This window comes from Cannabis sativa, chromosome 1, assembly GCF_029168945.1.
Source record: "Cannabis sativa cultivar Pink pepper isolate KNU-18-1 chromosome 1, ASM2916894v1, whole genome shotgun sequence".
In the NCBI taxonomy this organism is placed as follows: domain Eukaryota; kingdom Viridiplantae; phylum Streptophyta; class Magnoliopsida; order Rosales; family Cannabaceae; genus Cannabis; species Cannabis sativa.
In genome coordinates this window covers 1097353-1114651 of record NC_083601.1, presented here as the reverse complement: position 1 = coordinate 1114651, position 17299 = coordinate 1097353, and the positions used below count along the sequence as shown (strand labels likewise).

Sequence of the window (17299 nt, the reverse complement as noted above, 5' to 3'; positions counted from 1 at the left end):
CGTGCACCTTCAATAACACATATGTTCTTCGCAGACGACAGCTACTTGTTTTGCCAAGCAACACGAGGTGTTGCTAATAGCATCTCCAACCTACTGCATCTCTTCGAAAATGCATCAAGCCAGAAAGTTAATTACTCAAAGTCTTCGATCTTCTTCAGTCCCAACACTAATGCCACAACCCGTGCACAGGTTTGCTCTACACTCCACATGTCTAAAGCTCTTGACGACAGCCTTTATCTTGGCCGCAATAAAAATATTGTGCTTGGCTTTATTAAAAACAAAGTCATTGCTTGCATTAATAGTTAGGATGGCAAGTTTCTGTCTCGTGCAGGGAAGGAAATTTTACTTAAAGCTGTCATTCAATCCTTGCCCACATATGCTATGAGTGTCTTTCTTCTACCGATTGGAACTTGTAATGAGATTTAAAAACGAATAGCTAGTTTCTGGTGGAAGACAAACTCCAGTAAAGGTCGCGGTATTATTTGGATGTCGTGGGATCATCTAGCAACTCCAAAAGAAGAAGGTGGAATGGGTTTTAGGCACCTCCATGACTTTAATCTTGCCATGCTTGCCAAACAAGGATGGTGTTTATTGTGTAATCCTGACTCTCTTGCTGGTAGAGTCTACAAAGCGAAGTATTTCCCAAATTTTGACTTCATTTCATCTGAACTTAGAAATAATCCAAGCTTTGTGTGGCGTAGTATTTAGGGTGCTAAAGACTTGGTTCGGCTTGGGGTTGCACGTGTTATTGGCGATGGTAGAACTACTAGCATTATAGGTTCTCCTTGGCTGCCATCAACAAGCAACAAATATGTCTCTTCTAATCATCCTGGCCTAAGTAACCATATTGTAAGTTCCCTACTTCAACCAAACAATAACTGTTTGGATGCTGATGTGGTTCGTGACTTGTTTTCTCCTCAAGAAGCTGATTTAATTCTTGGCATTCCACTTAGCAATGCTGCAAGACCTGGTTGTTGGTCTTGGACAGCAGATCACAAACGGGAATTCATCTGTGCAAAGTGCCTATAACCTGCTGCAGAGTCGAAAACCAGTCAGTTTACGACCAAACAATTTTGGTTTTTGGCGTAAATTCTGGCATTTGAAGATACCTCCCAAAGTCTTGAATTTTTTGTGGCATGGTATAGCAGGTTCTCTCCCTACCTGTGTAAACCTTGTCACGAAACATGTCCCCATCTCTTCACAGTGTCCTGTTTGCCATACTACTGCAGAAACAACAACACATGCTCTACTGACTTGCGACTTTGCTAGAGCATGTTGGTCTGTCTTTGGTTGGCCTGTCATGATAGACTCCTCATCCACGTTTGGTCACTGGTTTGAGTTGCTGCAGAATACCAGCGACATAGACTTTATTTGTCATGATGCAACTCTATGTTGGGCTTTGTGGAAAGCTTGAAATAAAATTGTCTGGAACAAATGCAATTCTACTGTCAAAGAAGTTCTGGCCACATCTTCAATTACTCTTGAACATTGGAGGAAAGCTCAAGATAAAAGTGCTCTTTTATCACTATCGTTTAATAATAGTGATGACGGGGGTGAGCTCTAGACACCACCTGCAACAAACAACATCAAGATTAATGTAGATGCGGTCTTTCAACAAGACAACTCATATGGCTACGAATTAGTGGTAATTAAGTGATCACTTTGGCAAGTTCATAGAGGCCAAAACATGTCTGTGCAATGGTAACTATCCTGCTGAAGTGGTTGAGGCTTTGGGGATCAAGGAAGCGCTCAGTTAGATAAAGAACAAGAAATGGCATAATGTTGAGCTTGAGTCTGACAATCTTCTATCTGTGCAAGCAATTAAAAGCAACCAAAAGATGTCTTCTACTTTTGGTATTATTATAGAGGATTGCCATTTTTTTTTATCTCTTTTAAAGGATGTTAAGTTACGTTTTGTAAAACGATCAGCAAATCGAGTTGCCCATGTTATTGCAAGGCACTTTCGATTTATTCCTGGTGGTTGCATTTTAGAGCAAGATATCTGGCCCGATTTGAAGAATATCTTGTTTTCTGAATGTTCTTAATTTAATGAAGTTGATATTTCATAAAATTAAAAAAAAAAAGCCACATTCTATATAACTTAATATAATAACAACACACAACACACCTGGACAGTCGAATAGCAATAACAATACACTACTTTTAGATATTAGACAATGCCCGAACCGAGGTTCTTTCAAAAAAAAAAAAAATATTAGACAATGTGCTCAATAGAGTAGCAATGCTCAAGAAACATAACAACACACATGAACATGTGTCAGTCTTATACATTGTACATATATAAATTATAACCTAGGATATTGTCTAATTATATGCACATACCCTTTCAACACAAAAATGCAATCCCTAAATAGTAAATAAACTACCACCCAAGAAAACAAAAAAACAATCTATTATTATCATAAAAAAAAAAACAAATAAAAGTGGAAATATAGTTGAAAGAACCAAAGACTTCGTCAACATCTAAATTTATTTTTAGTACATATCTTATGGAATATAAAAATCCACTCTCCTCATCACTAACCCAAAATAACATACAATATACTTTAATTTTCTTCTTCAAACAAAATATAAAATATAAAATTTAAAGAAAAAAAAGCCATGATACGTACTAATAGTAATAACGTTAAAGCTACATTTTTAACGGTTAATCTCAGTTTCGTATTATTATTAGCAACGACGACAGTCGTGTTGGGTGGCGACACGCCAATACCGGAAAGCCCTTACGGAGTTGACAATTGGTTCAGCAGTAATGTTAAGCAGTCAACGGTTAGAAAGTCAACCCTTGATCCTGTCCTTTTCCAGGCAGAGAGCGTCCCAGTTAAGGTGATCACGGTCAGTAAAGATGGGAAGGGAAACTTTAATAATATAAAGGCAGCCATTGATAGTGTCCCAAACGGCAACACAAGAAGAATCGTTATCTCAATCGGACCAGGTGAGTACAAGGAGAAGATTACAATCGACCGGAGCAAGCAATTCATCAGCTTCTACGGAAACCCAAAAGCCATGCCCACTTTGGTCTTCGACGGCACCGCAGCGCAGTACGGAACTGTCGACAGCGCCACCTTAATCGTCTACCCCGACTATTTTTCTGCCGCTAATGTTATTTTTAAGGCACGTCCATCGTATGATTTTCTTTCGAATAATAAGAGTTTTAATTATTATTGAAGAATTCAACACACACACATATGTATATATGTGAGTAGCTAATTTGAAGAAGTTTTTGTTGTTGTTGTTGAATTAAAAAGAATTCTGCACCAGAACCAGATGGGAAGAGAAGGAATGCTCAGGCAATTGCTTTGAGGATTTCCGGGAATAAGTCATCCTTCTACAACTGTAGGTTCATTGGTTTTCAGGACACTCTTTGCGATGACAGAGGTCTTCATTTTTTCAAGGATTGTTATATTGAAGGCACTGTTGATTTCATATTCGGAAGTGGAACCTCTCTTTATCTGGTATATATATATATATATAATGCATGCAAACATTTTATTTATATATGCTATATATATAACATATAATGTTATTGCCGGCCCACTATTAGTGGCCATAGAAAAAAAATTATTTTAGGCCCTTATTTAGGAAAAAATATGGTATTTTTCAAAATCAGTAAAAAAATGGTATAATTTTAAAAGGTAAATACTTTTTTTTTTGGCCCTTGGGATAGGTGGGCCCTAGGCACAGGCCTAGCCCGCCTATGCCCAGGTTAAAAAAAAATTCAAAATTCAAACAAAAAAATGAATTTTAAAAACAAAATTCAAACACAGTATTTATTTTAAATTTCATTTTTTTTTTTGGGCCCTTGGGATAGATGGTCACATTATCACATCACTTTTTCTACCGTAAAAAAAATGAAATTTAAAATAAATTTATAATAATATATGTTAAAAACAAAATTCAAACATTCATCTCCATACATACCAAAATAAAAAATTGTTAAATAATTACTATAACTATAATGTGACCATCTTATAAAAGAAATTATAATGTCTTAAAAGTAAAATCTAGAGTAGCATATATTGTTAATTAATATGGGGTCGACTAATATAATATTGTTTAATTAATCAACGTACAGAGAAGCGAATTACACGTGATTGGAACGAGTGGAATGGCAGTGATGACAGCACAAGCAAGAGAGTCAGAGAAGGAGGAGACTGGATACTCATTCGTGCATTGCAAGGTTACAGGTAGTGGTAAGCATGCATTTCTAGGGAGAGCTTGGATGAGCAGACCCAGAGTCGTCTTTTCCTTCACCAACCTAAGCGACGTCGTTACCCCTCTTGGATGGAGCGACAATTTTCACCCTGAACGTGACAAGTAATTATTATTATTAATTAATTGATTACATAATTACCATATATATATATATAATTTTAATTATAACTGTTATTATTAATGGGTGCATGCAGCACTGTTTTCTTCGGAGAGTACAAGAACAGCGGACCAGGTGCGAGTACTGGTGGGCGATCTAAATTCACCAAGCTACTAACGTATGACCAAGCCAAGCCTTATATTAGTCTTGGTTTTATAAAGGGTTCCACCTGGTTGCTTCCTCCCCCTAAGCCCTAAATTAATGTATATTATTATGTATATTTCTGTATCCATAAAATGGATATGATGATTACTTAATTTAGGATTCAGATCTTTAGATATTTATGTCTGCATTGTATGCTTTGTATTACATCAAATTTCATTGCATTTCAGTCTTTCCAAGTTTGATTTCATTGTCCAAACACAGTAGTTTCGTGATCTGCCTACTTTTTCAGCTTTATTAATTAATTTTATCACACATTGCCTATTAATTAATGGGCACACTTTTTTTTCGTTGAAAATTATTAGATATATGATTTCTGATAAGAAGATACCATTGTAAATTTTTATTTCTTGTTTAACAATTAAATGCTCATTTCCATTTTTGTATAATTATTCCGCTACATAGGATTATATATATTTGTCTAACCTTCCTGGTTATTTTTAAACTTGCTGTCTTCTCACATAATTCACTTGATACTTTATTGTTTAGCCAATAGATGTAGATTTGGCAAGTTTAGTATTCGCATATATGTAGCACACTGAACATATTAAGATACATTTCGATAGCCAAAAACATAAATATTATCTTAACAAAACACATGGTCCAATTAGTAACTTTTGTAAAACAGAAGGTCCAAAATGGTATTTACCCTATTAAATATTATCTTAGATCAATTTTGTACGCTTAAGAGATTAATTAATTACTTATTAAAATTATTTTGAATTCTATAATTGTTTTTAAATCACTATTATAATAATTGGAATACCTAATAACGTTTAGAATATTTCATTATTAACTAACTTGCAGCTCATTCTTCTTCATTTTTCATTTCTCCATTAATATTGTTTTTGAAATTTAAGCAATACACCTCCTAAAGAGGTATTCTGATAGAATCCTTTGTTTTGGAATTCAAAAATATGAAAGAGTTAATGTGTGGAAAGATATAATAGAATGTACACTACAAAAAAAAATACTATCTTTAGTGACAATTTTTTAGTCACAACATAAATATTTTGTGACTAAATATGAGTAATTTGCAATATATACTAAGTTGAAGTTACATCATTCCGTGGGTGTAAGGGCCTAATCGAGGCTTGAAGCGGGGACGTTACAATATTAGTTTCTGGAAACATCATTTACAAGTAATGAAGTGTTTTAAGGATAAAATATATTGAAGAGTAAAACGATAATTTTGTCCCTACTAGATGTAAACCATCTATAGAGAATCAATAATTGGCGTGATTGAAAAAATGGATAATTCATATAGCGTATTTATACTTGGTGTATAGAGTATTCTATGGAATCATAGGTGCAATTTCGAATCTATAGTGGAGTCATGAGGAATTAATAAGTTAGAAAATTCACTCAGTAAATTTCAAGATCTGCTTATTAGGAGCTTGGTTACATAGGCCCATAGTCCCCACATTGTCTCAGATACTATCATTTTGTAGACTCAACTAATTGATTTAATAAGTCAATTAGAATTCAAAAATAACTGTCTTATTTGAGAATTTTTACCAAGTTTGGGTAATTTTGAGAAGAAAAGAGAAATAGAAGTTTATTCGTTAGAAATAGAATTAAAGTGTTGTGGCTAAAAAATAGAGATAAAAACACAAAGTGCTTTCACTATGAAGCTTCGGTCAGAAGGAAGAAGAATCCTAAATTGGGCCTCAAAGACTCAGGGATGTTGGCAAAGATGATGATCCATTATTGTTGAAAATTATTAGAGGTTGTTTTAATAATCTCTTCACCTCTAATAGACCATCTGAAAATGATATTTCAATAGCTACCCATTGTATTAATACAATAATTACTGAGGAAATAAACGAGGTGTTGATGAAACATTTCTCGAAGGAGGAGGTGATCAAAATTGTCATGAGTATGAACCCAACAGAGGCACCAAGTTCGAATGGCCTTCCTTCCATTTCTTACCAAAAATTCTGGTAGACTGCTAAAAATGATACTATCTTAGTTTGTTTGAATGCTCTTAACATGAATGGAAACTCAATGATATGCTCATTGCTCATATTCCCAAGATTGACAAACTTAATAAAATTGAAAACTTTATTAAGTTTGTGTAATGTTTTAAAAAAAAAAATTATCTCAAAGTATTTGGCTGACAAAATTCAAAGTACTTTGGGAGATATTATTTCTAAAAGTCAGATTGTGTTTGTTACAGGGATGTTTATACATGATAACACCATCAATGGCTTCGAAGGGCTACATTGTATGAAGAAAAATAGTTTTAGAAATGAGAAGAAGCTCGCTTTGAAGTTAGATATGACAAAGGCTTACAATAGAGTTGAATGTTGTTTCATTGAAAAAGTTATACTGAAGTTGGGCTACTATGATAGTGGGTAGAAAAGATTATGAGGTGCATGAAATATGTGAAGTTTTCCTTATTTCTTAATAGTAGTGCTAAAGGGGAGGTGATTCCTTCTAGAGGTCTTAGACAAGGGGACCCTTTGTCCCCTATTCTATTCATGTTTTGTGCCGAAGCTTTTTCTTGTCTCGTTCAAAAATAAGAAGAGGTAGGAAAGATAAAGGGTCTTAGGTTCGGCAAAAATTTGGTTTCAATTTCTCACCTTTTCTTTGTCGACGATAACATCTTTTTCTTGGGAGCTAATTAAGAAGAGTGTAAGGTGTTTAAAGACATTCTAAGTATTTACTCGAAAGCTTCAAGTTAGCTCATAAATTTCCAAAAGTCAAATCTTAATTGTTATAAGTGTATTGGATGAGAGGAAAAAATTAGCTTATTTTCTTAACATTAATTTGGTGGATGTTTATAAAAATTACTTGGGTTTACCATCTTTTGTTGAGCGAAATAAGAATGAGATCTTTACCAGCATTAAATATAAAGTGTGGAAAAGGTTAGAAAATATATATATTCTCTGCAGACCCATGTGATGAGCTGTTTCAAGCTTCCTAAGAATACCATAAACAACCTCCATAGTATGGCGAGTAGATTTTGGTGGTTATCTAAGGAGAAAATGTGTAAAATAATATAAAGTAGATGAGAAAAAAGAAGAAGAAGATGAAGAGAGAAAGAGAAAGTGTGAGAATTTTTCAGTTGTTTATTTTAATGGAGTGAACCCCTATTTATACAAATACAAGAGTCAAATATTAATAAACTAAGAAAAATGGAAATTAAGAAAAGAAGAATGTTGATTACAATTAATGGTAATAAATAAAAGATTTGAACATCTACATAATTATTAATATTTATAACAAATACTATAATTATTTTTATTTTATTACAAAATTAATATAATAATAAGTAATATTTTTTAGTGTAATTTTTGGTGTTGTGATTGGAGAGAAAAATAATTTTTGACACCAAATTTAGTGATAGTACGATAACAAATTTAGTGTACTCTGGAAAATGCTCTAAGTCTATTAATTTAACATTGAAACATACAAAAGAAATGAAGAGAGAGGTGGCAGCGTCAAGATGGTAGCGTTGGGAGGTGGTGCTTCTGCCTTCGGAATGTAAGTATAGATTATGTTGCCATGTTCTAAAAACAGTTTATAACAATATGCCCCAAATTCAAATAATATTATATTAGTTATTTATTGACTTCATATTTTGTAATTAAAATGGTATTTGATAATTTGAATTAATAATTGATTTAAGATTAACAAACCCAACAGTTCCCAGAAAATTGAATGGAATCCTTATAAAGTCAGCTAAAATAGTATTTACAACCCAACAGTTCGAAAAGACCATCACTACAAGTTAGAGAACGATTAACTCTTGCTAACTCTCAATACTAATATCTACGTGAAAAAAAGGAAAGAAAAAAAGAAAAAGAGAGATCAGTTGTTTTAGTAATCAAGGCAATCTAGATGGGAACTGGTTCTGTTGATAATCACTTGGGACGAACACCGGAAGCTGGCCACCGCCCTGTGATCTTCCCCATTGATAATTAGAGCTGCCTCTATCCACCGCATTGCTGCTGCTACTTCTTGTTCCTCTGTTGGTTTGTTGTTGTTGTTGTTCATTCACAATGGGTCCACCAAAGAATATGGATTGTCCTGTGTAAAGTATTTCTGCCCCAGACACTTGAGTAGAACCTGCTTCCCTGGAAGAGGAGACAAAACGTCCTGCCTCTTGATCCCAAACAACCGATGACGATGACGACGAGGATCGCACATTTCCTGCAGCACTGGAGTTGTTCTTTTTTGCAGGTATTTGCGAAGGAGCTTCATTCGGTTTGCTTTCTTCTTTTTCTAGATGCAGCAGGGATTGATCCGTCAATGAACGATAAATGGGGTTGTGTTGGTGATCTCTATTTGGAAACTTCTCAACTTGCAAGGGAACAGGGGCGAAGTTAGAAACCTGAGGGCTGCTTAAACTACTGACACTATGATGACATGTTTCACTATCTTCCCGACTAGCACGACTTGGAGGATATGGACTCCTAGTAGGGGATAGCTTGGAAGTCCCAGCTTTGGCATTTCTGTTGAAACCATGATCAGTACTGACAGGACTGCTCCTTCCACTGAAGCTGCTATTGGATAAATAATCAGCATGATATGGATGGAGCTGAGAGCTGACTGGTCGAAGCACAGATGATGATGCTCTAGCTTTCTCAGCAGCTTTAATTGCCTCGTTAGAGTCCAGTTTTGCAAGCTTCCATGCACTAATACGTGGTACACGCTGTGGGATCCTTTTCCCCTTGTCTGGCTGTGGTAATGCATCTGGGTCCACTGTGGAGGGCAAACGCCCTGGTTCCAAATGTGGTATTATTTCATCCTACCAAACAGAAATCAGAAGCAACAAGTTGAAACTCTTTTTTACAAGACTAGATGAAGCCTATTTCAATTCAACACTGTTTAGAGTTAGGATATCATGAGAAACCCATAATTTATGTTAGCCAAGAATCTACATGCATGCACATGCCGCATAATTATCTACATGCAATTGCTATGTAGGTTCCCAAGAATCACTCGAACTTCAGACTTTGTGGACATACCATTACCATATGCCAAACTTAGGGTAGTTAGGTTATGATAGTCAATATTTGGACCATAAATGCTAATATGCTCTATATTAAAAACAATGACTCCTACACTCTATGGCCATATAACACATACAGTTGGGAGTACCTGATGGTCCATAAATATTCTGGGAGGGGTACACCAAGCACCCTTATATTGCAAACTCATACCAAGAGAGCTTCTCCCACTAATTGCAGTCACAGCTGAACTAGTAGGTGATGAAGGAAGACTTTGATGATCGTCCCCATCTACAGATGGTCCACGTGGTTCGCTCTGTGCTCTCATGGCAACAACATATTCATATGTCGTGATGCCCTGGAAGATAGAGCATATTAAAATTACCTTGATCTAGAAAAACAAGGAGATAGAGAGAGGAGTGAGAAGTCCAAGGAGCATACCTTTCGAATCAAAATTATGTGGAAAAAGAACAATTCTCCCAGAGGAACAATAGCCAGAAATGATATAATAGTACACAAGCCCTAGATACATTACAAAAATCATTGTTATTTCACCACACTATCATCTCACCAAATAAATTTCAAATGAAAAATAAATGTTAAAAAATAGGAAAGTTAATTACGCAAATTTTTTTAAGAAAATACAAAGCTAAAAAGTCCTCAAACCTACCACCACAATAGCAAAGGGGATCTGTGAGAATCCAACTCCAAGTTTTTCAGCTATCTGATGATTCATACCCTTTCTATCAACAAAGCAACGAACAAAAACAGCAATGCCAACCCCACATTCGACAATAAGCTGAAAGAAGATAGACAAAGGAAAGAATAAACTAAATTTAATTTCAAGCAGTAAAGAAAAGAATGAATAGCACAATCTAAGTGAACTGAAACTTAAAGGTTACCCAAGCAAGGCTTGCTGCCATGAGGCATACAAATGTAATATAGTTCTTCCTCCCTACACAATTATTTAACCACTGCACCAATAAAGAGTAGATGACTTAGTCATTCCTGGTATAATTAATTAAGATGGTGTTTTACAGCATCACAATGATAAATAGAGCGAACTGCAAATGGAGACTAGTTAAGTGCATCGTCAACTAGAAAGCATAGAAAGAAGACAAAAGACAAGACATGCTTGCTATCATTGACAATGATGATATACAGAATACAGTAGCAGTACTTAGATGATGCCATAGTAAAAAGGTGAATGTCTACAACTCTTTAGACTTACTCGACAATGATGATCAAACCCATCAACACATTTATCACAACTTCTACAGTGTTTGCTGAATTTGCGTACCTACAGAAGAAAGGGTTGTAGTTACTGAAGGAAACCAGATTGTTCCACATTGGCACAAACATTACCACTAAGATATTATACCTCAGCATTGCATAATGTGCAGAACAATGCATCCTCTCCAGATTGTTGTGGAACATCATCTTTTCGGCAGTCTTCTAGCACAATACAACAACAAATAAAACCTCCAAGTCGTGCACAACATGCTGAACTATGCCTGCTATATTTTCCTCCATTATTTAGTTCCATTTTGCTGGGGTCTTCAACTGAGGAAGCATTCCCTATAGTAAGTAAGATATCACCAAGTTATGCAGTGAAGTTACTAAAAATTATAAATGAGTATCATTCTCCATTTAATCACAGTTTCATAGGAAAGAACCAATACGAGAATAAATAAATTCAGATACAGCTTCTTAAGCTACCGTAGAGATAACTCAGGTGTTTATTTTCTACAATGCCCATAAGCCAATAAAATTTTATGATGCAAAATACTGACCAGGCGTATCCAAATCATTGTGAGATTTATATGCAGACATCTTGTCGGGTTCGACCAGAATACCAGTATCGGCAGGATCAATGGCTGTACATCTAACATAAAGGATGAACACAGCCAATGCCTGAAGATTAAGAATGCAAGTCAGAGCATATCAAACCAAGCAGTCAATATTATACTGAGCAGGAAAGCATGAGTTAAAAGAGTATAAAACTATAAATAGCATACCAAGAAAGAATAAACACCAATAGCTGCATATTGGTAAATATAATTTCCAAGGAATGGAGCAAAGAAGGCATAATATGCCACAGATAGCAAGAAGAAAACTGTTATAGCCACAACCTGAACACAACAAAAAGAAGAGTGAGAATTTACATGTCATTGTCAACCATTAAAACCATAGAACCCTACAGAAATTCTCAATCCTGAGCTTGTTGATTCAAATGTCACTATGCCCACATCTTTTTTCCCCTTATTTACGGGTTACGCATATTATTAAAAAAATGCATTTGTTACTCCCTTCGTATCCAAAATGCCAACAAAAAAAAAAACTACAATATATGAGTTTATCTCAAAAACATAAAGAAAACTTCTTTTCCCCTTCAGATTTCCATGTACATTAACCGAACTGGAGTGCATTTTCGCTAAATGAAATCACAAATTCAAAAAAGCAAGTACATAGATCGGAACCCAAATGGGCAAAAACATACTCAAAGGACTGAAATGAACAGAAAGAAACCCTAAACAGCCCAACATTTAAAAATAATAATAAACACAAAAACGAAAAAGGAAACCTGGAAAGTGTGAGCAGGGAGTTCCCATCCATGACGACGAGCCATGACCGAGAACGAAGAACTCTAAACTGGTCAGTGGACCACACCATCTAACCCAAAAGAAACCCCGTTAGAAAACCCGATGTAAATGGAGCCAGAATCTCTGAAATGAACAGCTTGGTCATCAAAATTTAGATTAGGAAATCCCACATCGACAGTCTCTATATCTAGGTTTTATATGGTAAGAATTATGGTCAACATCACCATCTTCAGTTCAACCTAAGAAGAAGAAGAATGAGTTTGTGATGTCGTTTTGAGGAGAGTATATCGGTAAACGACATAATCTGTGTGAAAGAGTTAAGAGTTAGTTATTAGTGAATCATAATGCCGGCGACCCTGTTGATTTTGCTGAACCCGAATATATATGTTTTAAAATTTCAAAATTATAATCTTTTCTGTCAAATCATAACCGTCCATCAAGACATTATCTGATCTAAAGTGATAAGGTAATTTTAGAAAGATTTCCTTTTCAATATGTATCCGTTAAATGGTCAGAGTCTATTTAGCTATAGCTATACTATGCACACTCACTTAATCCTAAATTAATGGTCTCCAAACACCAATTAACATAAAAAAATATATTTTTTTTGAATGAAAAATATATATATTAATTGCATTATTCATCACAAAACAAAAAAAAAAAAAAATACTATTTATATGTATGAAACATAATTACATTTTATAATACAATAACTATACATTATAAAAGTTGCTCTAGAACAAAAAAAACACTGTGCATTTTAAAAGTATTCTGTTATAAAACTGTTATAAATATAGATGAAGAAAAGTAAAAAAAAAAAGAGATTAAGAGAGAAAGAGAAAGTGAGCTGAGAACTTTTTATTAGTTTATTCTAGGATTTGTTTGTTTGGTATAGAGTTTAGAAAAACTAAAAGTTTCTTTTTAAAAAGGTAGTGATAAAAAAATGTTTAGTAAGTAGTTAAAAAACAGCCCATTTTAAGAATTTATAGAGATGCTACAGTTAAAAGCTAAAGTTAGTACAATCCAACTTTTAAAAAAAATTATTTTGATTAAAAGGCTTTATAATAAATTATTTTATATTAAAATATATTTAATTATTTATTATATACTTGATTATTGTTACATGCATTACACGTATATTTTATTAGTGATGAAGAAACAAAATTCTTTTTATTAAAAAATAAAGTGAAATTGAATTGTTTTCATTACATTGCGAAAAAAGAGGAGTGACATATATATAGACACAGTAATAGACTAACTAATTTAACTAACTGAACCGACTTTAACTAACTGAGTTTTAATAGCCCCCTTCAAGATGAAGTGTATAAATTTTTTATATTCATCTTGGATACAATATAGTGAAACTGATTAGGGAACAAAGGTTTAGTAAAGATATCGGCTAAGTTGGATTTTGATGGGACATGGTTAGTCTTGATGGTGCCATTGTTGATCTTTTCCCTTATGAGATAACAGTCTATTTCAACATGTTTGGTACGCTCGTGGTAGACTAGATTCTATGCAATGTGAAGAGCAGCATTGTTGTCACAAAATAGAGTAGATGGCAGTCGAACATTGATGTTGAATTCTGAGATAATGGAGTGGAGCTAAGTAAGTTTGCAGGAAGCATTGGCCATGGATTCTCTGCTTCTGTAGAAGAGCGAGATACAGTTTGCTATTTCTTGGATTTCTAGGAAATGAGAGATTTTCTAAGGAAAATGCAGTAGCCTGAAATTGATCTTCGTGTGTCCAAGCATGATCCCCATTCCGCGTCTACAAATGTTTGAAAATGGAGTGGTGTAGGAGCTGTTTCATAGAAGAACAGGCCTTGTCTAGGGGTGCCTTTGAGGTATTGAAGGACACGGTTGGCAGCTGTGAGATGTGGAGCACGAGGTGTTTGAAGGTACTAGCTTAATTTGTTGACAGTAAAGGAGATATCAAGTTGATGGTGAGGTAGAGTAGCTTCCCAATGAGACTTCGATATTGAGTAGGATTGTCAAGTAGAGGTCATATTTCATTATTTAGCTTGATATTGGGATCCATAAGTGTTGTGACTGGTTTGGATCCGAAGTTCCCTGTTTCTTGTAGCAATTGGAGAGTGAATGGTCGTTGAGTGACAGATATGCCATTGTTGTTTCGAGCTATTTTAAGACCTAGAAAGAAATGAAATGAACCGAGATCTTTAAGTTTGAAATGTGAGTCAAGATTATTGATGAATTGATTGAGGGTAGGGATGTTATTTGTGGCAATAATGATGTCATCAACGTATATTAAAATTGCTAAGAATACATTATTTGAGTTTTTAATGAAGAGTGAATGGTCATTCTTGGACTGGATGAATTTTTGTTGGAGAAGAGTTGTGTTGAGTTTAGCAAACTACTGTCGTGAGGATTGTTTTAGTCCATACACTCTTCTTTAGTTTGCATACTGCATTGTTGGGAATAAGGCCTTTTGGTTTGTATCCTTGAGGTAATTTCATGTATATGTCCTCATGGAGATCACTATGTAAAAAAGTATTATTGATGTCCATGTGGTGGAGATGCCACTGTTTCATTGCAGCTAAGGCAAGTAGTAGCTTTAGTCTGTTGAATTTTACCACAGGGGCATAGGTTTCGAAGTAATCAATGCCTTGCTGTTGTGTGTAACCTTTGGCTACTAGGCGAGCTTTGCATCTTTCAATAGATCCATGTGGGTTATATTTGATTCTATAAATCCATTTATTACTAATAATGTGTTTTCCAAGAGGTAGTGGGATAACTATCCAAGTATTATTGGATTCTAGTGCATCAATTTTTGTGTCCATGGCTTGGTTCCATATTTTTTCTTTGCATGCTTGAGCATAAGAAGTTGGTTCAAGTAGCTGATATGTAGCAAGTACTGATGCCCTAAAAGCAGGAGATAGTTTATGATATAAAAAGTAATTTGTAAGAGGATAAAGGGAACTGCTTGTGTGTTTGGTGTTATTGCAGCTGAAGCCTTTGAGATGAGCAGGTGTAGAGATGGTTCTGCCTGATTTTGTGGAGACTTTTGGAGCCACTGGTTTTTCCTGGACATGTGGCATGTTATGTGCTAGTGTATTGAGTTGATTAGTAGGAAAAAATTGATCTATGGATGCATTTGGAGTGTTGTTTTGGAGAGGATAGATATCCTCATAGAATATGACATCTCTTAACTAAAATATATTATTTGCTTGTATGTCAAGGAGTGTATAGGCTTTCATGTGGTCAGGGTAGCCTATGAAAACACAAGATTTTGCTCGAGGAGCAAATTTATGGTTAGTGTGAACAGGTGAAACATAGGCTAAGCATCCAAAGTTTCTGAGATGGTTATAATTGGGTGGTTTTTTGTGTAGCAGTTCATAGGGAGTATTGTCTTTTAGTAGAACAAATGGTGTTCTATTGATGAGATAGATAGCAGTTTTAACCATATAATTCCAATATGATAGAGATATATTGGATTGGAAAGCAAGTGCCCTTGCTACATTGAGTATGTGCTGGTGTTTTCTTTCAACAACAACATTTTGTTGTGGTCTTGCCACACAAGAGTTTTGATGTGTGGTTCCTTGTTTTGCATAGAAGCTAGTGAGATTTAACTCTTTTGCATTGTCTGTCCTGACAAATTTAATATTCTGTTTGTAGTGAACATTGACAAAGGTGAAAAAATTGTGAATTATTGTAGGGGCATCTGATTTAGCCCGAAGTAGATATAGCCATGTGTACCTTGAATGGTCATTCACAATGGTGAGAAAGTATTTGTATCCTTCTGTAGAAGGAATGGGATATGGCCCCCAGATATCGAAATGTAAGAGATCAAATAATTTTGGTGAAAAGTTGTTATTGGACACAAAAGGTAATTTCTTTTGTTTTGAAAAATGGCAAGTTGGACAGTTATGTACATTAGATGCATCAAAAGGAAATTGCAGTCTTTATTCAATTTGTTTGTAATTAATACAGAATGGTGGTCAAGGCGTGTGTGCCATTAGTTTTTATTGTGTATATTACACGAGACTACAATGTATGCTTGGTAATGAGAAGCTTCTTGATCCAGATAGTAAAGCTTGCCAATTCTTCTAGCTGTCCCAATCGTCAATGTTTGAGAATGGTCCTCAATGTAACAGGTGTTAGACGTAAAATACACATTGTATATATTGTCATCAATTTAATGAGGTGATAGAAAGCAAATTTAATTGGAATTTAGGTACAAATAGGACATTATGAATTGTGATTGCAGAATTTATATGACAGTGCCAATGAGTTCTATTTGAACAGTGTTACCATTAGGGAGTGTGACAGATTTGTGTGTGGTTGATTTAGTGATGTGAGAAAAACATCTAATGTTCCAGCAAACATGGTGAGTAGCACCACTATCTATAACTCAAGAAATTGGAGGTTGAGAATTGTTAATACCAGAGAAATTATTAATTGTAGGGCCTTTTGATGTTGAAGCATCAGTTGTTGGTTGTAGCTGTTGACTGAGCATAGAAATCAGTTGTTGACATTGAGCTGTTATGAGTTAAGAAGTGGATGAGTCTCCTTGTGGAAGAGAAATATGATGAGTCCGAGGTGTAGTGTGACTGGTGGAACTAGTTTCCGGTTTCTTGCTATTGTTGGTGGAGGTGTCATTTGATCTTAGTTTTCCATAGCTAGGTGGAAAGCCATGTAGAAAATAGCACTTGTCATTGTAATGGCCAGGTTTTTGGTAGTGAGTGTAGTGAGGTCTTGGTCTTTTATTTTTAGAATTTTGATTGGCAGCAGGGTTGGGATTAGGTACTAGGGAAGGATTGGTGTTGGTGGCAGCAGTAATGGGAGGGGTTGATTGATTGCTAAGTGTTCTTTGTCTTTCTTGGTGAATAACCATAGAAAAGACTTTGTTGAGGGGTAGACAGGGGTCGATTAACGATATTTGTTCACGGGTATCATGATAAGTTTCATTCAATCCTTTGAGGAATTGTAAACTTGATCATGGTTGATGTGATCTTGAGTTTGAGCTACAGCTGCACAAGTACAATTAATTTTTGGACGAAGCTAGTTTATTTCGTCCCACATAGCTGTCAATTTTGTGAAATAGGCACTCACTGAATCGTCACCTTGATAGAGATAGGTCAAGGTTTCATTTAGCTCAAAGATTCTTTGGCCATTACCTTGATTGAACCTATTGCTAAGAACAATCCACATCTCGGCAACAGT

The 17299-nt window shown here is 35.0% G+C and overlaps 2 protein-coding genes across 2 annotated transcripts; one reads left to right on the top strand and one right to left on the bottom strand.

The window, feature by feature from the left end:
* Positions 1-2362: 2362 nt before the first annotated feature.
* LOC115706484 (putative pectinesterase 63) lies at positions 2363-4754 on the top strand. Its single transcript, XM_030634145.2, has 4 exons — positions 2363-3135; positions 3270-3476; positions 4097-4338; positions 4431-4754. The coding sequence occupies exons 1-4, from the start codon at positions 2623-2625 to the stop codon at positions 4588-4590; spliced, it is 1122 nt and encodes a 373-aa protein (XP_030490005.2). The 5' UTR covers positions 2363-2622; the 3' UTR covers positions 4591-4754.
* Positions 4755-8139: 3385 nt separating this feature from the next.
* Positions 8140-12497, bottom strand: LOC115705836 (protein S-acyltransferase 21). The gene is made up of 10 exons (XM_030633280.2): positions 12098-12497; positions 11532-11645; positions 11307-11427; positions 10895-11091; positions 10745-10813; positions 10416-10487; positions 10184-10312; positions 9955-10035; positions 9665-9871; positions 8140-9311 (listed from the first exon to the last, which is right to left on the bottom strand). The coding sequence occupies exons 1-10, from the start codon at positions 12140-12142 to the stop codon at positions 8388-8390; spliced, it is 1959 nt and encodes a 652-aa protein (XP_030489140.1). The 5' UTR covers positions 12143-12497; the 3' UTR covers positions 8140-8387.
* Between the last annotated feature and the right edge of the window lie 4802 nt (positions 12498-17299).